Source organism: Bombina bombina, chromosome 8 (genome assembly GCF_027579735.1).
Source record: "Bombina bombina isolate aBomBom1 chromosome 8, aBomBom1.pri, whole genome shotgun sequence".
Classification (NCBI taxonomy): domain Eukaryota; kingdom Metazoa; phylum Chordata; class Amphibia; order Anura; family Bombinatoridae; genus Bombina; species Bombina bombina.
This window is the reverse complement of record NC_069506.1, coordinates 82,862,381-82,887,864: the sequence shown is the minus strand read 5'-3', so window position 1 is coordinate 82,887,864 and position 25,484 is coordinate 82,862,381. Positions and strand designations below refer to the sequence as shown.

Here is a 25,484-nt window from a genome sequence, read left to right as displayed (position 1 = left end):
CAATTCCGCTGAAAATAATCCACACCCAAAATAAAGTTTAAATCTTATAATGAAAAAAAAATGAAATTATAAGCAGAAGAATCATACTGAAACAGCTGCCTGAAGTACTTTTCTACCAAAAAATGCTTCAGAAGAAGAAAACACATCAAAATGGTAGAATTTAGTTAAAGTATGCAAAGAAGACCAAGTTGCTGCTTTGCAAATCTGATCAACCGAAGCTTCATTCCTAAACACCCAGGAAGTAGAAACTGACCTAGTAGAATGAGCTGTAATCCTTTGAGGCGGAGTTTTACCCGACTCGACATAAGCATGATGAATTAAAGATTTCAAACAAGATGCCAAAGAAATGGCAGAGGCCTTCTGACCTTTCCTAGAACCGGAAAAGATAACAAATAGACTAGAAGTCTTTCGGAAAGACTTAGTAGCTTCAACATAATATTTCAAAGCTCTAACTACATCCAAAGAATGCAATGATCTCTCCTTAGAATTCTTAGGATTAGGACACAATGAAGGAACCACAATTTCTCTACTAATGTTGTTAGAATTCACAACCTTAGGTAAAAATTTAAAAGAAGTTCGCAACACCGCCTTATCCTGATGAAAAATCAGAAAAGGAGACTCACAAGAAAGAGCAGATAATTCAGAAACTCTTCTAGCAGAAGAGATTGCCAAAAGAAACAAAACTTTCCAAGAAAGTAATTTAATGTCCAGTGAATGCATAGGTTCAAACGGAGGAGCTTGAAGAGCCCCCAGAACCAAATTCAAACTCCAAGGAGGAGAAATTGACTTAATAACAGGTTTTATACGAACCAAAGCTTGTACAAAACAATGAATATCAGGAAGATTAGCAATCTTTCTGTGAAAAAGAACAGAAAGAGCAGAGATTTGTCCTTTCAAGGAACTTGCAGACAAACCTTTATGCAAACCATCCTGAAGAAACTGTAAAATTCTCGGAATTCTAAAAGAATGCCAGGAAAAATGATGAGAAAGACACCAAGAAATGTAAATCTTCCAGACTCGATAATATATCTTCCTAGATACAGATTTACGAGCCTGTAACATAGTATTAATCACAGAGTCAGAGAAACCTCTTTGACTGAGAATCAAGCGTTCAATCTCCATACCTTCAAATTTAAGGATTTGAGATCCTGATGGAAAAAAGGACCTTGCGACAGAAGGTCTGGTCTTAACGGAAGAGTCCACGGTTGGCAAGAGGCCATCCGGACAAGATCCGCATACCAAAACCTGTGAGGCCATGCTGGAGCCACCAGCAGAACAAACGAGCATTCCTTCAGTATCTTGGAAATCACTCTTGGAAGAAGAACTAGAGGCGGAAAGATATAGGCAGGATGATACTTCCAAGGAAGTGACAATGCATCCACTGCTTCCGCCTGAGGATCCCTGGATCTGGACAGATACCTGGGAAGCTTCTTGTTTAGATGAGAAGCCATCAGATCTATTTCTGGAAGTCCCCACATTTGAACAATCTGAAGAAAAACCTCTGGGTGAAGAGACCATTCGCCCGGATGTAACGTTTGGCGACTGAGATAATCCGCTTCCCAATTGTCTATACCTGGTATATGAACCGCAGAAATTAGACAGGAGCTGGATTCCGCCCATACCAGTATTCAAGATACTTCTTTCATAGCCAGAGGACTGTGAGTCCCTCCTTGATGATTGATATATGCCACAGTTGTGACATTGTCCGTCTGAAAACAAATGAACGACTCTCTCTTTAGAAGAGGCCATGACTGAATAGCTCTGAAAATTGCACGGAGATCCAAAATATTGATTGGTAATCTCACCTCCTGAGATTCCCAAACCCCTTGTGCTGTCAGAGACCCCCAAACAGCTCCCCAACCTGTCAGACTTGCATCTGTTCAAATCACAGTCCAGGTTGGAAGAACAAAAGAAGCCCCCTGAAGTAAACGATGGTGATCTGTCCACCACGTCAGAGAGTGTCGTACAATCGGTTTTAAAGATATCAATTGAGATATCTTTGTATAATCCCTGCACCACTGGTTCAGCATACAAAGCTGAAGAGGTCGCATGTGAAAGCGAGCAAAGGGGATCGCGTCCGATGCAGCAGTCATAAGACCTAGAATTTCCATGCATAAGGCTACCGAAGGGAATGATTGAGACTGAAGGTTTCGACAAGCTGAAACCAATTTTAGACGTCTCTTGTCTGTCAGAGACAGAGTCATGGACACTGAATCTATCTGGAAACCTAAAAAGGTTACCCTTGTCTGAGGAATCAATGAACTTTTCGGTAAATTGATCCTCCAACCATGATCTCGAAGAAACAATACAAGTCGATTCGTATGAGAACGAATACATTCCATTTTGAACAAATAACTGAATTTATGTTTACCTGATAAATTACTTTCTCCAACGGTGTGTCCGGTCCACGGCGTCATCCTTACTTGTGGGATATTCTCTTCCCCAACAGGAAATGGCAAAGAGCCCAGCAAAGCTGGTCACATGATCCCTCCTAGGCTCCGCCTTCCCCAGTCATTCGACCGACGTAAAGGAGGAATATTTGCATAGGAGAAATCATATGATACCGTGGTGACTGTAGTTAGAGAAAATAAATCATCAAACCTGATTAAAAAACCAGGGCGGGCCGTGGACCGGACACACCGTTGGAGAAAGTAATTTATCAGGTAAACATAAATTCTGTTTTCTCCAACATAGGTGTGTCCGGTCCACGGCGTCATCCTTACTTGTGGGAACCAATACCAAAGCTTTAGGACACGGATGATGGGAGGGAGCAAATCAGGTCACCTAGATGGAAGGCACCACGGCTTGCAAAACCTTTCTCCCAAAAATAGCCTCAGAAGAAGCAAAAGTATCAAATTTGTAAAATTTGGTAAAAGTGTGCAGTGAAGACCAAGTCGCTGCCTTACATATCTGATCAACAGAAGCCTTATTCTTGAAGGCCCATGTGGAAGCCACGGCCCTAGTGGAATGAGCTGTGATTCTTTCAGGAGGCTGCCGTCCGGCAGTCTCATAAGCCAATCTGATGATGCTTTTAAGCCAAAAAGAGAGAGAGGTAGAAGTTGCTTTTTGACCTCTCCTTTTACCAGAATAAACAACAAACAAGGAAGATGTTTGTCTGAAATCCTTTGTAGCCTCTAAATAGAATTTTAGAGCACGAACTACATCCAAATTGTGCAACAAACGTTCCTTCTTTGAAACTGGATTCGGACACCAAGAAGGCACGACTATCTCCTGGTTAATATTTTTGTTAGAAACAACTTTCGGAAGAAAACCAGGTTTAGTACGCAAAACCACCTTATCTGCATGGAACACCAGATAAGGAGGAGAACACTGCAGAGCAGATAACTCTGAAACTCTTCTAGCAGAAGAAATTGCAACTTTCCAAGATAATAACTTGATATCAACGGAATGTAGGGGTTCAAACGGAACCCCCTGAAGAACTGAAAGAACTAAATTGAGACTCCAAGGAGGAGTCAAAGGTTTGTAAACAGGCTTGATTCTAACCAGAGCCTGAACAAAAGCTTGAACATCTGGCACAGCCGCCAGCTTTTTGTGAAGTAAAACAGATAAAGCAGAAATCTGTCCCTTCAAAGAACTTGCAGATAATCCTTTCTCCAAACCTTCTTGAAGAAAGGATAGAATCTTAGGAATTTTTATCTTGTTCCATGGGAATCCTTTAGATTCACACCAACAGATATATTTTTTCCATATTTTATGGTACATTTTTCTAGTTACAGGCTTTCTAGCCTGAACAAGAGTATCAATGACAGAATCTGAGAACCCTCGCTTTGATAAAATCAAGCGTTCAATCTCCAAGCAGTCAGTTGGAGTGAGGCCAGATTCGGATGTTCGAACGGACCTTGAACAAGAAGGTCCTGTCTCAAAGGTAGCTTCCATGGTGGAGCCGATGACATATTCACCAGATCTGCATACCAAGTCCTGCGTGGCCACGCAGGAGCTATCAAGATCACCGATACCCTCTCCTGTTTGATCCTGGCTACCAGCCTGGGAATGAGAGGAAACGGTGGGAACACATAAGCTAGGTTGAAGCTCCAAGGTGCTACTAGTGCATCCACTAGAGTCGCCTTGGGATCCCTGGATCTGGACCCGTAGCAAGGAACCTTGAAGTTCTGACGAGACGCCATCAGATCCATGTCTGGAATGCCCCATAATTGAATTATTTGGGCAAAGATTTCCGGATGGAGTTCCCACTCCCCCGGATGAAATGTCTGACGACTCAGAAAATCCGCTTCCCAATTTTCCACTCCTGGGATGTGGATTGCAGACAAGTGGCAGGAGTGAGTCTCCGCCCATTGAATTATTTTGGTCACTTCTTCCATCGCCAGGGAACTCCTTGTTCCCCCCTGATGGTTGATATACGCAACAGTCGTCATGTTGTCTGATTGAAACCGTATGAATTTGGCCTTTGCTAGCTGAGGCCAAGCCTTGAGAGCATTGAATATCGCTCTCAGTTCCAGAATATTTATCGGGAGAAGAGATTCTTCCAGAGACCAAAGACCCTGAGCTTTCAGGGGTTCCCAGACCGCGCCCCAGCCCACCAGACTGGCGTCGGTCGTGACAATGACCCACTCTGGTCTGCGGAAGCTCATCCCTTGTGACAAGTTGTCCAGGGTCAGCCACCAACGGAGTGAATCTCTGGTCCTCTGATCTACTTGTATCGTCGGAGACAAGTCTGTATAATCCCCATTCCACTGACTGAGCATGCACAGTTGTAATGGTCTTAGATGAATTCGCGCAAAAGGAACTATGTCCATTGCCGCCACCATCAAACCTATTACTTCCATGCACTGCGCTATGGAAGGAAGAGGAACAGAATGAAGTACTTGACAAGAGCTTAGAAGTTTTGATTTTCTGGCCTCTGTCAGAAAAATCCTCATTTCTAAGGAGTCTATTATTGTTCCCAAGAAGGGAACTCTTGTTGACGGAGATAGAGAACTTTTTTCTACGTTCACTTTCCACCCGTGAGATCTGAGAAAGGCCAGGACAATGTCCGTATGAGCCTTTGCTTGTGGTAGAGACGACGCTTGAATCAGTATGTCGTCCAAGTAAGGTACTACTGCAATGCCCCTTGGTCTTAGCACCGCTAGAAGGGACCCCAGTACCTTTGTGAAAATTCTTGGAGCAGTGGCTAATCCGAATGGAAGTGCCACAAACTGGTAATGCTTGTCCAGAAAGGCGAACCTTAGGAACCGATGATGTTCCTTGTGGATAGGAATATGTAGATACGCATCCTTTAAATCCACCGTGGTCATGAATTGACCTTCCTGGATGGTAGGAAGAATTGTCCGAATGGTTTCCATTTTGAACGATGGAACCTTGAGAAATTTGTTTAGGATCTTGAGATCTAAGATTGGTCTGAATGTTCCCTCTTTTTTGGGAACTATGAACAGATTGGAGTAGAATCCCATCCCTTGTTCTCCTAATGGAACAGGATGAATCACTCCCATTTTTAACAGGTCTTCTACACAATGTAAGAATGCCTGTCTTTTTATGTGGTCTGAAGACAATTGAGACCTGTGGAACCTTCCCCTTGGGGGTAGCTCCTTGAATTCCAGAAGATAACCTTGGGAGACTATTTCTAGCGCCCAAGGATCCAGAACATCTCTTGCCCAAGCCTGAGCGAAGAGAGAAAGTCTGCCCCACACCAGATCCGGTCCCGGATCGGGGGCCAACATCTCATGCTGTCTTGGTAGCAGTGGCAGGTTTCTTGGCCTGCTTACCTTTGTTCCAGCCTTGCATTGGCCTCCAGGCTGGCTTGGTTTGAGAAGTATTACCCTCTTGCTTAGAGGATGTAGAACTTGAGGCTGGTCCGTTTCTGCGAAAGGGACGAAAATTTGGTTTATTTTTAGCCTTAAAAGACCTATCCTGAGGAAGGGCGTGGCCCTTACCCCCAGTGATATCTGAAATAATCTCTTTCAAGTCGGGGCCAAACAGCGTTTTCCCCTTGAAAGGTATGTTAAGCAATTTGTTCTTGGAGGACGCATCCGCTGACCAAGACTTTAGCCAAAGTGCTCTGCGCGCCACAATAGCAAACCCTGAATTTTTCGCCGCTAATCTAGCTAATTGCAAAGTGGCGTCTAAGGTAAAAGAGTTAGCCAACTTAAGTGCTTGAACTCTGCCCATAACCTCCTCATAAGAGGATGCTTGATTGAGCGACTTTTCTAGTTCCTCGAACCAGAAACACGCTGCTGTAGTGACAGGAACAATGCATGAAATTGGTTGTAGAAGGTAACCTTGCTGAACAAACATCTTTTTAAGCAAACCCTCTAATTTTTTGTCCATAGGATCTTTAAAAGCACAACTATCTTCTATAGGGATAGTGGTGCGTTTGTTTAGAGTAGAAACCGACCTTGGGGACTGTCTGCCATAAGTCCTTCCTGGGGTTGACCATAGGAAATAATTTCTTAAATATAGGGGGAGGGACAAAGGGTATGCCGGGCCTTTCCCATTCTTTATTTACAATGTCCGCCACCCGCTTGGGTATAGGAAAAGCTTCGGGGGGCACCGGGACCTCTAGGAACCTGTCCATTTTACATAATTTCTCTGGAATGACCAAATTGTCACAATCATCCAGAGTAGATAACACCTCCTTAAGCAGAGCGCGGAGATGTTCCAATTTAAATTTAAATGTAATAACATCAGGTTCAGCTGGTTGAGAAATTTTTCCTGAATCTGAAATTTCTCCCTCAGACAAAACCTCCCTAGCCCCTTCAGACTGGTGTAAGGGCATGTCAGAACCATTATCATCAGCGTCCTCATGCTCTTCAGTATCTAAAACAGAGCAGTCGCGCTTTCGCTGATAAGTGGGCATTTTGGCTAAAATGTTTTTAATAGAATTATCCATTACAGCCGTTAATTGTTGCATAGTAAGGAGGATTGGCGCACTAGATGTACTAGGGGCCTCCTGAGTGGGCAAGACTGGTGTAGACATAGAAGGGGATGATGCAGTACCATGCTTACTCCCCTCACTTAAGGAATCGTTTTGGGCAACATTATTATCAGTGGTATCATTGTCCCTACTTTGTTTGTCATATTTATCACATATATTTAAATGGATAGGAACCTTGGCTTCCGAACATACAGAACATCGTCTATCTGGTAGTTCAGACATGTTAATAGGCATAAACTTGGTAACAAAGCACAAAAAACGTTTTAAAATAAAACCGTTACTGTCTCTTTAAATTTTAAACTGAACACACTTTTTTACTGAATATACGCAAAAGTATGAAGGAAATGTTCAAAATTCACCAAAATTTCACCACAGTGTCATAAAGCCTTAACAGTATTGCACACCAAATTTGAAAGCTTTAACTCTTAAAATAACGGAACCGGAGCCGTTTTTACATTTAACCCCTATACAGTCCCTGGTATCTGCTTTGCTGAGACCCAACCAAGCCCAGAGGGGAATACGATACCAAATGACGCCTTCAATAAGCTTTTTCAGTGGATCTGAGCTCCTCACACATGCATCTGCATGCCTTGCTTCTCAAAAACAACTGCGCATTAGTGGCGCGAAAATGAGGCTCTGCCTATGACTAGAAAAGGCCCCCAGTGAAAAAGGTGTCCAATACAGTGCCTGTCCGTTTTTTTAACAATTTGCCAAGATTAAAATAACTCTCCTAAGTTATAAACCATTAAACATGCTTATATAGTAAACGTTTTGGCCCAGAAAAATGTCTACCAGTCTTTAAAGCCCTTGTGAAGCCCTTGTATTCTTATATTGAAAATTAAGAAAATGGCTTACCGGATCCCATAGGGAAAATGACAGCTTCCAGCATTACCAAGTCTTGTTAGAAATGTGTCATACCTCAAGCAGCCAAAGTCTGCTCACTGTTTCCCCCAACTGAAGTTAATTCCTCTCAACAGTCCTGTGTGGAAACAGCCATCGATTTTAGTAACGGTTGCTAAAATCATTTTCCTCTTACAAACAGAAATCTTCATCTCTTTTCTGTTTCAGAGTAAATAGTACATACCAGCACTATTTTAAAATAACAAACTCTTGATTGAAGAATAAAAACTACATTTAAACACCAAAAAACTCTGAGCCATCTCCGTGGAGATGTTGCCTGTGCAACGGCAAAGAGAATGACTGGGGAAGGCGGAGCCTAGGAGGGATCATGTGACCAGCTTTGCTGGGCTCTTTGCCATTTCCTGTTGGGGAAGAGAATATCCCACAAGTAAGGATGACGCCGTGGACCGGACACACCTATGTTGGAGAAATGATGATTTATCGGCATCAACCTCTGAAACAGAATCCTCTGAACCAGAGGAATCATTATCAGAATCAGAATGATGATGTTCATTTAAAAATTCATCTGAAAAATGAGAAGTTTTAAAAGACCTTTTACGTTTACTACTCTGAGCATTAGATGTTGATGGAACAACAACAGGTAATGAAACATTACTAAAGGAAATATTATCTGCATTAACAAGTTTGTCATGACATTCATTACAAACAACAGCTGGAGGAACAGATACCACAAGTTTACAGCAAATACACTTAACTTTGGTAGATCCAGCATCCGGCAGCGATTTTCCAGAAGTATCTTCTGATTCAGGGTCAATCTGGGACATCTTGCAATATGTAATAGAAAAAACAACATATAAAGCAAAATTGATCAAATTCCTTAAATGACAGTTTCAGGAATGGGAAAAAATGCCAGTGAACAAGCTTCTAGCAATCAGAAGCAATAAACAATGAGACTTAAATAATGTGGAGACAATAGTGACGCCCATATTTTTTAGCGCCAAAAAAGACACCCACATTATTTGGCGCCTAAATGCTTTTGGCGCAACAAATGATGCCACATCCGGTAACGGCGACACTTTTGGCGCAAAAAACGTCAAAAATGACGCAACTTCCGGTGACACGTATGACGCCGGAAATAACAAAGAAATTTTTTTTGCGCCAAAAAAGTCCGCGCCAAGAATGACACAATAAAATTAAGCATTTTCAGCCCCCGCGAGCCTAACAGCCCACAGGGAAAAAAGTCAAATTTTAAGGTAAGAAAAAAATTGATTATTCAAATGCATTATCCCAAATAATGAAACTGACTGTCTGAAATAAGGAATATTGAACATCCTGAATCAAGGCAAATAAATGTTTGAACACAAATATTTAGAACTTTATTTAAAAGTGCCCAACCATAGCTTAGAGTGTCACAAAAATAAGACTTACTTACCCCAGGACACTCATCTACATGTAGTAGAAAGCCAAACCAGTACTGAAACGATAATCAGTAGAGGTAATGGTATATATAAGAGTATATCGTCGATCTGAAAAGGGAGGTAAGAGATGAATCTCTACGACCGATAACAGAGAACCTATGAAATAGACCCCGTAGAAGGAGATCATTGAATTCAAATAGGCAATACTCTCTTCACATCCCTCTGACATTCACTGCACGCTGAGAGGAAAACCGGGCTCCAACCTGCTGCGGAGCGCATATCAACGTAGAATCTAGCACAAACTTACTTCACCACCTCCACAGGAGGCAAAGTTTGTAAAAACTGATTTGTGGGTGTGGTGAGGGGTGTATTTATAGGCATTTTGAGGTTTGGGAAACTTTGCCCCTCCTGGTAGGAATGTATATCCCATACGTCACTAGCTCATGGACTCTTGCTAATTACATGAAAGAAATAATAATAATTACATTTCTTTATTTAGTCATGGAATGACTACTGCAATATACTTCTAAATGGCCTTTCCAAACACTGCCTCTACCTCCTCCAGTCTATTATGAATGCTTCAGCTAGACTTATCCCCCTAAGTCGCTGAACTACATCAGCTGCTCTGCCCTGACAATCTCTACACTGAATACCCAAAGTATTAAATCTAACTTATAAAGCACTCAACAACCTTCACTCCAAACTATGGGCCAGCTTACGAAGGAAAGTGCAAATTAACGTTTCCGCTCAAGCATTAACTGTGCTAGAAGTAGGCTTTTTGTGCTTGTTGGGTTGTGCTCATATTAAGAATTGAAAGTAAAAAGGTTTTCTTGCGCTAACCCGACAAGCACAAAGATAAAGTTAGAATATTTTGTGGGCATTCACGTATTCCTCATAAAAGTCAATGGATAAAAAAAAGTGGGAAAAAACTTAACACCTCACTCTGGCTTAAACCCGATCGCATATTCTCTGGCCCTATATTTCCTCTCTCATATCCAAATACTCCCTGACACATTCTCTTCTATCAACCTCTGACCTACGTCTCTCCACTCCTATAATCTTTACGTCCCTCTCTCGCCTCCAAGACTTTGCACGCACTGCACCTGTCCTCTGGGACTCTGTACCCCACTCTATCAGACTGTCTCCAACCTTGTATAGCTTCAGACACTCTGAAAACCTTAACAACTCTCCTCTGCTTTTCATCCTATTTTTGTGGCGATATACAAATAAATGATAATAAAAATAATAATAATATCCTACTAAAACTAAAATATGATAGGTACAAACATAGAAATTATGTTTGATATGTTTGTTTACTAGCTTAACAAACGTGTTCAAAATGTAATTTGTCAGTGCCACTGGGTGTATTTTCAGAGCTCTAATATTGCAAAATTTAAAAATACCTAGAAAAACGGCAACTTGTAAACTGCTATAGATGAAGAAAAACTTGAACTATATTACAGCATATTACACCAAAAAGGATGAAAAAAGGGATGAAACATTTTTAAATCTTAAACCATTAGAGGTGAAGTACTCTCACAAATGAACAAAAAAAAAAACAAAAAAAAATGCACTAATAAATAAATGATATTGGTAAATAGTTATGCAATGCTTTATCAGACCAACGTATCATATCATTAAATGATGATTAATTTCTTTCTATGAGTCTTGTTCTGTTGGGGTTTAATACTTTTAAACTGCTGTACTAATAGGTTTAAGATATTTGCATGCCTTTCAACATTTCTGTGGACCTCCCAAGGATAAAACAAAGACTTTCAGTTTGGAGAACATTCCTAATTATAAAACTATTCTGGTACATAACAATCCCTGCTCACACATTTAATTTACAGAATTACTTACCAGGTATCATACACTAACACATATATGTATATAGTTTCCTCAAACTACACAAATCAACAATTTAAAAATTTGGAGAAAAGTATAAAAGTATTAAATCATAAATAGAACCTTACACCATAATTCAAATGCATTTTATCTGTTTAATTTTTTTTTCGGGGGAAACAATGTATTTATTTGTTTTTCTCCTCCTGTTTCATTTGTCAATTCTCCTGCCAAAACTTTAGCCACATGTTAGATGTGATCAATTAAAGTGATGGCAAATCCAAGTGTGTAACAAACGCTAGGATTTACCATCACTAAAAATAAACATTAGCTTCAGTCATCATTTACAAAAAAAACTATCACCCTATCTGTGCCAAAACGATATTGCTAATTCAGCGCCTCCAGCTGCCCACGGCACATCGCTCTTCTCCAATGAGGTGACGTTTTCCACCTCTAAACCAATAGCTGTGTGTGTATACAGATCACTGTCAGTTGACGTGGAAACGTCACCTCATTGAAGAAGAGCGCTGTGCCGTGGGCGGCCAGAGGCGCCGAGTTAGCAATATCGTTTCAGAACAGATAGGGTGAGAATAACACTTTTTTTTAGTAAATGATGACTGAAGCTAATGTTTATTTTTTGTGATGGTAAATCCTAGCGTTTGTTATACGCTTTGATTTTTGGTAATTATTTAATATTTATGACGCGTATTAATAAATTAACCCGTGCTACTATAAACACTTGAGCACATAAATCTGTGAGTTTCAAACTCAGTGCAACATAAAAACACAAATATTTATATACCCAAAATGTGTACGACTTTTATATAAAGCTATATATGAAGTTTCAAAATTGTATTCTTTAATGTAAAAAAATGTGCTGATATATAAATGTAGTACAAACCTCTTGGAAATGTTTAAGGATATCATTGATAATGAACTCTTGCGTTTCATAAGGATGTACTTTTGTAAATGGATCCAGGTCAATCACAGCATCTTCAAACCTGATTAGAGGAAATCCCAGTGTACTTTTTAAAGCCTTACACAAACAAGAAAAAAAAAAAAAAATCATTAAAACTATAATACAGGGTTGGCCAACTGCGGAATCTGTTGGCGCTCTACAAATAACTGATAATAATAATAATCTGTGGCCCTCGAGTAGGTAGTTAACCATTACTATTATAACAAACAATATTTGCGTTTTTTGTAATTTTCTGTTACAATGAAAGTTAATCTATAAAAATTAATTCTAAACCCCACATGTGAAGCTTGACATAATTTCAGTGTTGGAATTATTTTTTGTGGTTTAAACCAAGCCTGCAACAGAGCACTATAAATGAATAGGCAACTATTGCAGGGAAGTATACTCTTCAAACAACAAGTACATATCTTGTGTGATATCTTTGTTGCTCTTTATTTTATACTTTGTGCGTAGGGTTGCCAGGTGTCCAGTATTGAACCGGACAGTACAGTAATTTAGAAGGCTGTCCAGTAAAACCTTCACGAAAATACTTAAAGGGCAAGTCAACCCAAAATTTGTTCTAAGTCATACAAATAAAGTTGCAACAGATTATTATTTACAAATGTAGCCCAATTTTCTAACATACATCGTTTTCAAATAAAAACAGAATTTATGTTTACCTGATAAATTACTTTCTCCAACGGTGTGTCCGGTCCACGGCGTCATCCTTACTTGTGGGATATTCTCTTCCCCAACAGGAAATGGCAAAGAGCCCAGCAAAGCTGGTCACATGATCCCTCCTAGGCTCCGCCTACCCCAGTCATTCGACCGACGTTAAGGAGGAATATTTGCATAGGAGAAACCATATGATACCGTGGTGACTGTAGTTAAAGAAAATAAATTATCAGACCTGATTAAAAAACCAGGGCGGGCCGTGGACCGGACACACCGTTGGAGAAAGTAATTTATCAGGTAAACATAAATTCTGTTTTCTCCAACATAGGTGTGTCCGGTCCACGGCGTCATCCTTACTTGTGGGAACCAATACCAAAGCTTTAGGACACGGATGAAGGGAGGGAGCAAATCAGGTCACCTAAATGGAAGGCACCACGGCTTGCAAAACCTTTCTCCCAAAAATAGCCTCAGAAGAAGCAAAAGTATCAAACTTGTAAAATTTGGTAAAAGTGTGCAGAGAAGACCAAGTCGCTGCCCTACATATCTGATTAACAGAAGCCTCGTTCTTGAAGGCCCATGTGGAAGCCACAGCCCTAGTGGAATGAGCTGTGATTCTTTCAGGAGGCTGCCGTCCGGCAGTCACATAAGCCAATCTGATGATGCTTTTAATCCAAAAAGAGAGAGAGGTAGAAGTTGCTTTTTGACCTCTCCTTTTACCAGAATAAACAACAAACAAGGAAGATGTTTGTCTAAAATCCTTTGTAGCATCTAAATAGAATTTTAGAGCGCGAACAACATCCAAATTGTGCAACAAACGTTCCTTCTTCGAAACTGGTTTCGGACACAAAGAAGGTACGACTATCTCCTGGTTAATGTTTTTGTTAGAAACAACTTTTGGAAGAAAACCAGGTTTAGTACGTAAAACCACCTTATCTGCATGGAACACCAGATAAGGAGGAGAACACTGCAGAGCAGATAATTCTGAAACTCTTCTAGCAGAAGAAATTGCAACCAAAAACAAAACTTTCCAAGATAATAACTTAATATCAACGGAATGTAAGGGTTCAAATGGAACCCCCTGAAGAACTGAAAGAACTAAGTTGAGACTCCAAGGAGGAGTCAAAGGTTTGTAAACAGGCTTGATTCTAACCAGAGCCTGAACAAAGGCTTGAACATCTGGCACAGCTGCCAGCTTTTTGTGAAGTAACACAGACAAGGCAGAAATCTGTCCCTTCAAGGAACTTGCAGATAATCCTTTCTCCAATCCTTCTTGAAGAAAGGATAGAATCTTAGGAATCTTTACCTTGTCCCAAGGGAATCCTTTAGATTCACACCAACAGATATATTTTTTCCATATTTTGTGGTAAATTTTTCTAGTTACAGGCTTTCTGGCCTGAACAAGAGTATCAATAACAGAATCTGAGAACCCTCGTTTTGATAAGATCAAGCGTTCAATCTCCAAGCAGTCAGCTGGAGTGAGATCAGATTCGGATGTTCGAACGGACCTTGAACAAGAAGGTCTCGTCTCAAAGGTAGCTTCCATGGTGGAGCCGATGACATATTCACCAGATCTGCATACCAAGTCCTGCGTGGCCACGCAGGAGCTATCAAGATCACCGACGCCCTCTCTTGATTGATCCTGGCTACCAGCCTGGGGATGAGAGGAAACGGCGGGAATACATAAGCTAGTTTGAAGGTCCAAGGTGCTACTAGTGCATCTACTAGAGTCGCCTTGGGATCCCTGGATCTGGACCCGTAGCAAGGAACCTTGAAGTTCTGACGAGAGGCCATCAGATCCATGTCTGGAATGCCCCACAGTTGAGTAATTTGGGCAAAGATTTCCGGATGGAGTTCCCACTCCCCCGGATGTAATGTCTGACGACTCAGAAAATCCGCTTCCCAATTTTCCACTCCTGGGATGTGGATTGCAGATAGGTGGCAGGAGTGAGTCTCCGCCCATTGAATGATTTTGGTCACTTCTTCCATCGCCAGGGAACTCCTTGTTCCCCCCTGATGGTTGATGTACGCAACAGTCGTCATGTTGTCTGATTGAAACCGTATGAACTTGGCCTTTGCTAGCTGAGGCCAAGCCTTGAGAGCATTGAATATCGCTCTCAGTTCCAGAATATTTATCGGTAGAAGAGATTCTTCCCGAGACCAAAGACCCTGAGCTTTCAGGGGTCCCCAGACCGCGCCCCAGCCCATCAGACTGGCGTCGGTCGTGACAATGACCCACTCTGGTCTGCGGAAGGTCATCCCTTGTGACAGGTTGTCCAGGGACAGCCACCAACGGAGTGAGTCTCTGGTCCTCTGATTTACTTGTATCTTCGGAGACAAGTCTGTATAGTCCCCATTCCACTGACTGAGCATGCACAGTTGTAATGGTCTTAGATGAATGCGCGCAAAAGGAACTATGTCCATTGCCGCTACCATCAAACCTATTACTTCCATGCACTGCGCTATGGAAGGAAGAGGAACGGAATGAAGTGTTTGACAAGAGTTTAGAAGTTTTGTTTTTCTGGCCTCTGTCAGAAAAATCCTCATTTCTAAGGAGTCTATTATTGTTCCCAAGAAGGGAACCCTTGTCGACGGAGATAGAGAACTCTTTTCCACGTTCACTTTCCATCCGTGAGATCTGAGAAAGGCCAGGACTATGTCCGTGTGAGCCTTTGCTTGAGGAAGGGACGACGCTTGAATCAGAATGTCGTCCAAGTAAGGAACTACTGCAATGCCCCTTGGTCTTAGTACCGCTAGAAGGGACCCTAGTACCTTTGTGAAAATCCTTGGAGCAGTGGCTAATCCGAAAGGAAGCGCCACGAACTGGTAATGCTTGTCCAGGAATGCGAACCTTAGGAACCGATGATGTTCCTTGTGGATAGGAATATGTAGATACGCATCCTTTAAATCCACCGTGGTCATGAATTGACCTTCCTGGATGGAAGGAAGAATTGTTCGAATGGTTTCCATTTTGAACGATGGAACCTTGAGAAACTTGTTTAAGATCTTGAGATCTAAGATTGGTCTGAACGTTCCCTCTTTTTTGGGAACTATGAACAGATTGGAGTAGAACCCCATCCCTTGTTCTCCTAATGGAACAGGATGAATCACTCCCATTTTTAACAGGTCTTCTACACAATGTAAGAATGCCTGTCTCTTTATATGGTCTGAAGACAATTGAGACCTGTGGAACCTCCCCCTTGGGGGAAGCCCCTTGAATTCCAGAAGATAACCTTGGGAGACTATTTCTAGTGCCCAAGGATCCAGAACATCTCTTGCCCAAGCCTGAGCAAAGAGAGAGAGTCTGCCCCCCACCAGATCCGGTCCCGGATCGGGGGCCAACATTTCATGCTGTCTTGGTAGCAGTGGCAGGTTTCTTGGCCTGCTTTCCCTTGTTCCAGCCTTGCATTGGTCTCCAGGCTGGCTTGGCTTGAGAAGTATTACCCTCTTGCTTAGAGGACGTAGCACTTGGGGCTGGTCCGTTTCTACGAAAGGGACGAAAATTAGGTTTATTTTTGGCCTTGAAAGACCTATCCTGAGGAAGGGCGTGGCCCTTACCCCCAGTGATATCAGAGATAATCTCTTTCAAGTCAGGGCCAAACAGCGTTTTCCCCTTGAAAGGAATGTTAAGTAGTTTGTTCTTGGAAGACGCATCCGCTGACCAAGATTTCAACCAAAGCGCTCTGCGCGCCACAATAGCAAACCCAGAATTTTTCGCCGCTAACCTAGCCAATTGCAAAGTGGCGTCTAGGGTGAAAGAATTGGCCAATTTGAGAGCACGGATTCTGTCCATAATCTCCTCATAAGGAGGAGAATCACTATCGATCGCCTTTACTAGCTCATCGAACCAGAAACACGCGGCTGTAGTGACAGGGACAATGCATGAAATTGGTTGTAGAAGGTAACCTTGCTGAACAAACATCTTTTTAAGCAAACCTTCTAATTTTTTATCCATAGGATCTTTGAAAGCACAACTATCTTCTATGGGTATAGTGGTGCGTTTGTTTAAAGTAGAAACCGCTCCCTCGACCTTGGGGACTGTCTGCCATAAGTCCTTTCTGGGGTCGACCATAGGAAACAATTTTTTAAATATGGGGGGAGGGACGAAAGGTATACCGGGCCTTTCCCATTCTTTATTTACAATGTCCGCCACCCGCTTGGGTATAGGAAAAGCTTCTGGGAGCCCCGGGACCTCTAGGAACTTGTCCATTTTACATAGTTTCTCTGGGATGATCAAATTCTCACAATCATCCAGAGTGGATAATACCTCCTTAAGCAGAGCGCGGAGATGTTCCAACTTAAATTTAAATGTAATCACATCGGGTTCAGCTTGTTGAGAAATTTTCCCTGAATCTGAAATTTCTCCCTCAGACAAAACCTCCCTGGCCCCCTCAGACTGGTGTAGGGGCATTTCAGAACCATTATCATCAGCGTCCCCATGCTCTTCAGTATCTAAAACAGAGCAGTCGCGCTTGCGCTGATAAGTGGGCATTTTGGCTAAAATGTTTTTGATAGAATTATCCATTACAGCCGTTAATTGTTGCATAGTAAGGAGTATTGGCGCGCTAGATGTACTAGGGGCCTCCTGAGTGGGCAAGACTGGTGTAGACGAAGGAGGGAATGATGCAGTACCATGCTTACTCCCCTCACTTGAGGAATCATCTTGGGCATCATTTTCAGTGTCACATAAATCACATCTATTTAAATGAGAAGGAACCTTGGCTTCCCCACATTCAGAACACAGTCTATCTGGTAGTTCAGACATGTTAAACAGGCATAAACTTGATAACAAAGTACAAAAAACGTTTTAAAATAAAACCGTTACTGTCACTTTAAATTTTAAACTGAACACACTTTATTACTGCAATTGCGAAAAAGTATGAAGGAATTGTTCAAAATTCACCAAAATTTCACCACAGTGTCTTAAAGCCTTAAAAGTATTGCACGCCAAATTTGGAAGCTTTAACCCTTAAAATAACGGAACCGGAGCCGTTTTTATCTTTAACCCCTTTACAGTCCCTGGTATCTGCTTTGCTGAGACCCAACCAAGCCCAAAGGGGAATACGATACCAAATGACGCCTTCAGAAAGTCTTTTCTATGTATCAGAGCTCCTCACACATGCGACTGCATGTCATGCTTCTCAAAAACAAGTGCGCAATACCGGCGCGAAAATGAGGCTCTGCCTATGATTAGGGAAAGCCCCTAGAGAATAAGGTGTCTAAAACAGTGCCTGCCGATATTATTTTACAAAAATACCCAGATTAAATGATTCCTCAAGGCTAAATATGTGTATATATGAATCGATTTAGCCCAGAAAATGTCTACAGTCTTAATAAGCCCTTGTGAAGCCCTTATTTACTGTCTGAATAAAAATGGCTTACCGGATCCCATAGGGAAAATGACAGCTTCCAGCATTACATCGTCTTGTTAGAATGTGTCATACCTCAAGCAGCAAAAGACTGCTCACTGTTCCCCCAACTGAAGTTAATTCCTCTCAACAGTCCTGTGTGGAACAGCCATGGATTTTAGTAACGGTTGCTAAAATCATTTTCCTCTTACAAACAGAAATCTTCATCTCTTTTCTGTTTCAGAGTAAATAGTACATACCAGCACTATTTTAAAATAACAAACTCTTGATTGAATAAAAAAAACTACAGTTAAACACTAAAAAACTCTAAGCCATCTCCGTGGAGATGTTGCCTGTACAACGGCAAAGAGAATGACTGGGGTAGGCGGAGCCTAGGAGGGATCATGTGACCAGCTTTGCTGGGCTCTTTGCCATTTCCTGTTGGGGAAGAGAATATCCCACAAGTAAGGATGACGCCGTGGACCGGACACACCTATGTTGGAGAAAAAACTATTTGCACCACTGTGTTGGTCATTCTGTTTGTTTGCTTTGTATATTGGGCTAAAATTGATTTATGGATACTTAATTTTGTTTATTGGCTACAAAACTAGATTTAATCTGATATCCAAGGGATGTGAAACTGGACAGAACCTTGAAATGGGAAATGCCTTAGGCACTTTATTAAAATCGTCTTGCGTCTAATGAAGCAGCGCTGTCTCGTGAGATTTTCAGGAAGAATCTGGCATCTTATAAAATCATTGCTTCTATGCAAAGAACAAGTGTGAATAATTCTGTTCCTACCCTTCGCTCTCTCCCTGTAGGGAGGATTCTTGTCTGTGTAGAAACCAGATGCAATATGCTACAGATGAGCTGCTCTCTCGCCTTCCTGGTGCACTTTATAACGGGATCTAGTGATACTTTCTTATATGGGTTCTTTGTTCTCGCCTATATTGTGCATAGAATTCTTCAATAGTTTTTAGCGAGCAATTAATTTTGCTTTATATGTACATGCATATCCTTTTTTTTATATGTACATGCATACATCAAAAGTACCCCTTCACTAAAATTGGTGCATTGTGCATGCGCCAAACACGGGAACGCGTAAGATCGCAAGTTTACTGTGATCACAGGCAGATGATGACGATGCTGGTGACGTAATAGGGGAGGGGGCAGGTGGACATTTTAAAACGGCAGAGGTGCAAATAGTAAGTGTTTTTATTTGAAAATATGTTAGAAAAATTGGGCTACATTTGTAAATAATAATCTGTTGCTTTATATGTATGACTTAGAACACATTTTGGGTTGACTTGCCCTTTAAAGGGACAGTCAACTGCAAAATTGTTATTGTTTAAAAAGATAGATAATCCCTTTATTACCCATTCCCACGTTTTGCATAACCAACATGGTTATATTAATACACTTTTTACCTCTTGAGTACCTTGTATCTAAGCCTCTTTTGACAGCCCCTTGATCACATGGCTATTTATTTATTATCTATTGACTTGCATTTTAGCCAATTAGTGCAGTGTCAGTCACAACTCCACAGGAGAGAGCACAATGGTATCTATATGGCACACTTGAACTAGCCTAGTCTTGTTGTGAAAAGCAAATAAATAAAGTATTTGATAAGAGGCCGTCTGTAGTGGCTTAGAAACAGGCAGAAATGTAAAGGTTTAAATGTTATAAAGTACTGTATATTAATATAACAATGCTGGTTGTGCAAAGCTGGGGAATGGGTAATAAATGCGTTACCTATCTTTTTATACAATAACAATTTTGGTGTTGACTGTATCTTTATTTTAAAGTCCCTGATGCAACATGTAAAATTCCTATGTCTCAATCTGCATTACAAATCTGGAAATCAAAGAAGTGAGGGGCAGTCAAAGGGGTCAAATCACTTCTATTTATGTGTTTCACTGGCAGCCAAAGAGGTATAATGATTGATTTGCATGTTACTGGCAACCAAGGGGTGAAATGGCTGCTTAACTAAAAATATACATGGTGGGATCAAGAGAGTGCTTTTTTTCTGTGGGGGAGCATTGTGTGATCCCATCTACCACTGTGCCGAGTCACTGAAAAATTGTCCAGCATTTTTGTGGAAGACAGCTGGTAACCCCTATTTGTGTGCTACTAAAACCCCCCCCATATATTTGCATATGATGTGTACCGAAAAATAAAACCTTATTGCTCTATCAGTTTAGAGGAGCCACAAATGTTAAAGGAACATTGATATATTTGCATAATCAACACATGCATAATAAAAAGACAATAGAATAGCACTTTCAAATATTCTTACTTCCTACATTGAATACAGTACAGGAAAACCTGTTACTGTTTTAATTAGCACTGGATAAAGCACCACCCAATACAGTGGGCTGGTCTTGTAAAGAGAGCCTACCTCGTTATGTTATCTATCTAATTATTTACACAAAGTCCTCCTTATCTTCCTCATTATTGTTTACTCAATGGCCAATACTTAGGGGAAAAAATGGAAAATTAATGTTTTAGTATCTCTCTGTCACAGACCCTACTGGGAGCATTATTTTATCTAAACCTTCTTGTTTACATGGTTTGTAATGTAGCCAGAACCTAAGTTTAAAAATGTTCAGTATGGGTGGGGCAACAATAGACAAAATCAACTATATCAAATGAGAAAATAGAAGTAAAGGAGCTATATGTAAACAATTTAATACACACCAGTAGGTAAACTGGATAATTGGTAAGACATTAAAAGGGAGAACATATTAGAGTACACTGCCCCTTTAACTAAGATTTTTTTCTCTGATCTTTTTGTGTTTTGTCTAATGACTTATTTGGCACCAGCACTAACCATCCAATCATTACTAAATGGTAATACAGAAAAACCTAGTTTTATTGCGCCTCTTTTTATTGCGCTTCACAGATATTTTTTTTTTTACAAATTGAATGTTTGTGGCAACCTTGCGTTGAGCAAGTCTTTTGACACCATTTTTCTAACATGAATTCACATATATACACACCTAAACATACATACCACCAGCAAAAAGATTATAACTGAAGGCTCAGATGATGGTTAGCAATTTTTAGCAATAAATTATTTAGCGATATAGTATTTTTTTATTTAAAGGGACAGTAAACCTTAAAAATAATGTTATATAATTCTGCACATATAAATATCGCTATTTGGACTAAACAGTATGGGAACTGAACGCTAAACTCTTGGTGCTCATGACGAGACAACTTTTATGGAGCAGCGGCAACTGATAAGGTGATTATCGCCAACAACTTTCTGTGTCACTGGCGCCATGCGCTAAGCCGGAAGTGAAGCCCGACTACCATTGGAAAACTTCAAAGCATAAAAGAAGCACAACGAACACTTACGCTCCTTCGACGAAGCAGTTTGCAGACCACTGGACTTTGCGGTCATCTATCCTTAAGTGGGCAATCTGACTACCATGCCTCTGAACTGCCGCACGGACGGGTAAGCTAATCAGCCACGTGGCGGCTGCAGCGCTCACACTACACAGCTTTAAGGTTTATAACATAAGGAGCCAAACCCTGACTCAAAAGCTTTTTAAACAGGGGGCGATTTCTAACCACAATTAGTGGCGTGAACTTTGACTGCCACATTTCCAAGTACGATTAGATGTTAAAGACACAGTGACTAACATTTGTGAATGAGAATGTATATGGAAGAGGTGTGAACCGAGCTCTATGGCTTTAAACATCAGCTAAGGGTCTCAAGGCAATATACTGTAATGAACACACCAAGATTCACTAGAGACATTGCTATTAAACACATCAGTTGAACTCCCTGACTTTATAGGACATTTAATTTCACCCACATGGTTGTCTGATAAAAGTCATAAGTGCTGCACAGTACGCAACGGGGGAGTATTTCACTGGCGGTTGAACCCACCTATAATAGAAAACACTGAAAGTTTGATAAAATCTGCAGACTCTATTGCACAGTGGACGTTTATATAGTTTATTGAAACTTCTCTACAGAAACAATGGCGTCCAGGCGTTCAATTAGGCCTGACAAAGCTCCAAAATCTACTACTACTATCAAGACACTATCTATGTCCTCTTTTTTACAAACTGCAGATCCAAAAGATACCACACGGACAAACACCAACGCAGGGGGACAGTCCCCAATCATAGACTCTCAACCAGATAATAATATGAGCCCTCCATCGCCTGAGCCACAACTTTCAGCATCGCTACTACATAATTTTAATAATATAGCACATATAGTGCGCACATGCATAAGAGAAGAACTAGCCACTATGGCACAAGATATCCACACATTGGGGTTCCAAATGGAAACACTAGAGACCAACCATGATCAATTGAAAGAAGAAGTGCATACTTTGACTGAACAAATTTCCTCACAACAGGATATTATATACAACCTCCAAGAGAAATTGGAAGACTTGGAGAATCGCAGTCGGCGAAAGAATCTAAGAATACGGGGAGTACCTGAAGATGTTTTGCCTCGAGATTTCCCAGTATACCTACAAGCCTTGTTTCAACATATCAAGGACTCTTCACATACCACTGATATACAGTGGGTAAGGGCGCACCGATCCCTCCGTCCTAAGCCACCAGCCACAGCACCCCCCAGGGACATAGTAATTAGATTTAAAAATTTCCTGGAGAAAGAGATGTTACTGAACCAGGCCCGCAAGAATCAACCAGTTAGATTTAGAGGTACGGTAGTCCAGTTCTACCAGGACTTATCATATGAAACCTTGCAAAAAAGGAAAGAATTTGCACCCCTTACAACGGCACTGCTGAACAAAAAGATCCCATACAGATGGGGTTTCCCAGCACAAATATGGGTCCTCAGAAACAACACGAGACTCATCTGCAGATCCACAGAGGACATTTCTGACTTTTGTTCATCATTGGGTATAGACCCTATAGAGACAGATTCGTCAACAGATCTAATATTACCAGCTACAAAGAGGCCAAATAGGACAACACCAATGTGGCGTACAGTGTCTGCCAAGAAAGGAAAAACTGCAGATGCCACACTACAAGGGAAAAGTGCTCCTAGCCCACGCTTATCTAACACGTCTCCTTAAATTGGACAGTATGTAAGGTCCCGTGTGTCTGATCCTAAGATAGATTTGTCAAGGTTTGAATTTAAGACAAATTCGCATGCCGTTTGTTTTCTTTGTTATACATGTTTTAAATAAGTGCGATTTCATAATCCACAATATAACTTAGTCAGAATAGATAACTTCTATTTAGATATGACACTAGGGCTTGTTATTGCAATTTACTGTTGAATTCCCCAAATATTGCTCTCAATATGCCCTACATTAGGAAGAGAGCCTTGATTTCATGTTCAAGTAATAGTTCCATATCATGTTTGTTTGTTTGTTTGCTTGTTTATTTGTTTGCATATACTGTTTGCAATGTTTATATTGAAGTGGATTTATTTTACAGATACAATGCTTTCCTAAACTTAGCGTGCGTAGACTTTGCACCAGATACCGTGCTGCATTCCAGACATCTGTGTCCCACTATATAAGTAGAGATGCCACAGTCTACAGGTAATGACACACGTTCACTCACATTATTAACACAGAACGCCAAAGGCCTGAACTCACCCCACAAACGCTCTAAAGCAATTTCAGATTTATCAAAAAAACAAGCAGATATCCTTTTTTTGCAGGAAACGCACTTTCAACACAATAAGGAACCCAAATATTTTGGGAAAGCATTCACGACACACTATCATAGTTCAGGACCTAACAAAAAAGCAGGAGTTAGTATACTAATTAAAAAGGCGATCCCATTCACTTTAACCAATATGAGCAAAGACAGTGAAGGCAGATTTCTAGGGCTCATGGGACTTTTATACGGCAGGCCTATAACATTGGTCAATATATATGCCCCTAACTTCAAGCAAGCCCCTTTCTTTCAAAATGTATTCAAGAAAATTTTAGACCTCGCAAAAGGCCCTATCTATTTAGCTGGAGACTTCAATTTTCCTTTACAACCAGAGAAAGATAGCTCCAATCCTAAAATTTTAATATCCAAAAAAACCTCCACACTTCTGTGGAAGAGTTTGAAAAACCTCAACCTATATGACATCTGGCGTTTTGTACACACAGAGAAAAAAGACTACACCTTCTTTTCAAACCCTAACAAATCGCACAGTAGACTAGATTATATCTTTACTAATCAAAAAGGTCTAACTACGGTCCGCCGTTGTGAGATATTACCTACCTTTTGGTCTGACCACTCGGCAGTCATGTTAAAATGTTCATGGCCCGAAACACCCTTAGACCCCTTTAGCTGGAGACTAGACGACACTTTATTGACTAACCCATCCACCTTAGATAAGCTATCCACACTTATATCTGAATATTTTACCCACAATGTTAATTCGGTAGGAAATAAATATATTGTATGGGAAGCGCATAAATGCGTAATCCGGGGAGAATTGATAAAACTAAAAGCGTTACACCAAAAACAAACTCGCCAACAATATAATGATTTAACGGAAGCATTTGCAAAATTAGATCACGCATTAAAAAGAAATCCAAATGATTCCGCAATAACACAGAAATATCAAGAAGCTCGAAAAGCTTTAGACAGTTTCTTGGAAATAGAATATCAAGCGCTCCACAAGAAAACGAACAGCATGTTTTATTATGAAAGCAATAGAGCAGGCAAATTATTGGCACGTGCGCTAAAAAAGAAAAAAATCAAATCATTTATATATGAAATCCATAGCCCAAAACATAAGTCTCCACTTTACACAACTAAAGATATTCTTGACAGTTTTCGGAATTACTACACAGACCTTTATAATATCACTAAAACCCCCTTGACAGAGGAACATCATTCTCACCTTCGTGCATATGTAGACAATTGTCAGGTCCCTAAAATCACATCAGAACAATTACAAATTATGAAAAGACCTATAACCTCACAGGAACTCCAATATGCCATAACTAACTTACCTAGCGGGAAGAGCCCAGGCCCAGACGGCTTGACAGCCAAATATTACAAAACCTTCTCCTCTATCTTTATCCCCCATCTTGTTCAACTTTTTAACGAGGTCACAGAGGAGAACCCATTCCCACCCTCAATGCTTGAGGCACAAGTATCAGTGCTTCCAAAACCGGGTAAACAGCCAAACACTCCTGCAAATTTCCGCCCGATTTCTCTACTTAATGTAGATATCAAATTATATGCAAAAATTTTAGCAACCAGGGTCAATTCGGTCCTCCCATCCCTGATACATTTAAATCAAGCAGGCTTTACGCCTACACGTGAAGCACGGGACAACACCACCAAAATTTTGAATCTTATGGAATACGCCCATAATCACCAGATCCCCTCCGCGTTCATATCTATGGACGCGGAAAAAGCCTTTGATAGGCTCGACTGGGCCTTTCTAAAAACAGAATTTATGTTTACCTGATAAATTACTTTCTCCAACGGTGTGTCCGGTCCACGGCGTCATCCTTACT

The 25,484-nt window shown here is 40.8% G+C and overlaps 1 protein-coding gene across 3 annotated transcripts in view; it reads right to left on the bottom strand.

Moving 5' to 3' along the window:
* VPS13D (vacuolar protein sorting 13 homolog D) overlaps positions 1-25,484 on the bottom strand; it is a 1,255,097-nt gene that overhangs the window by 325,330 nt on the left and 904,283 nt on the right. For all 3 annotated transcript variants that reach the window (XM_053690423.1, XM_053690422.1, XM_053690424.1), the window contains one exon: positions 11,933-12,067. In XM_053690423.1, the coding sequence (XP_053546398.1) occupies positions 11,933-12,067 (135 nt within the window). The remainder of the gene's footprint in view (positions 1-11,932; positions 12,068-25,484) is intronic.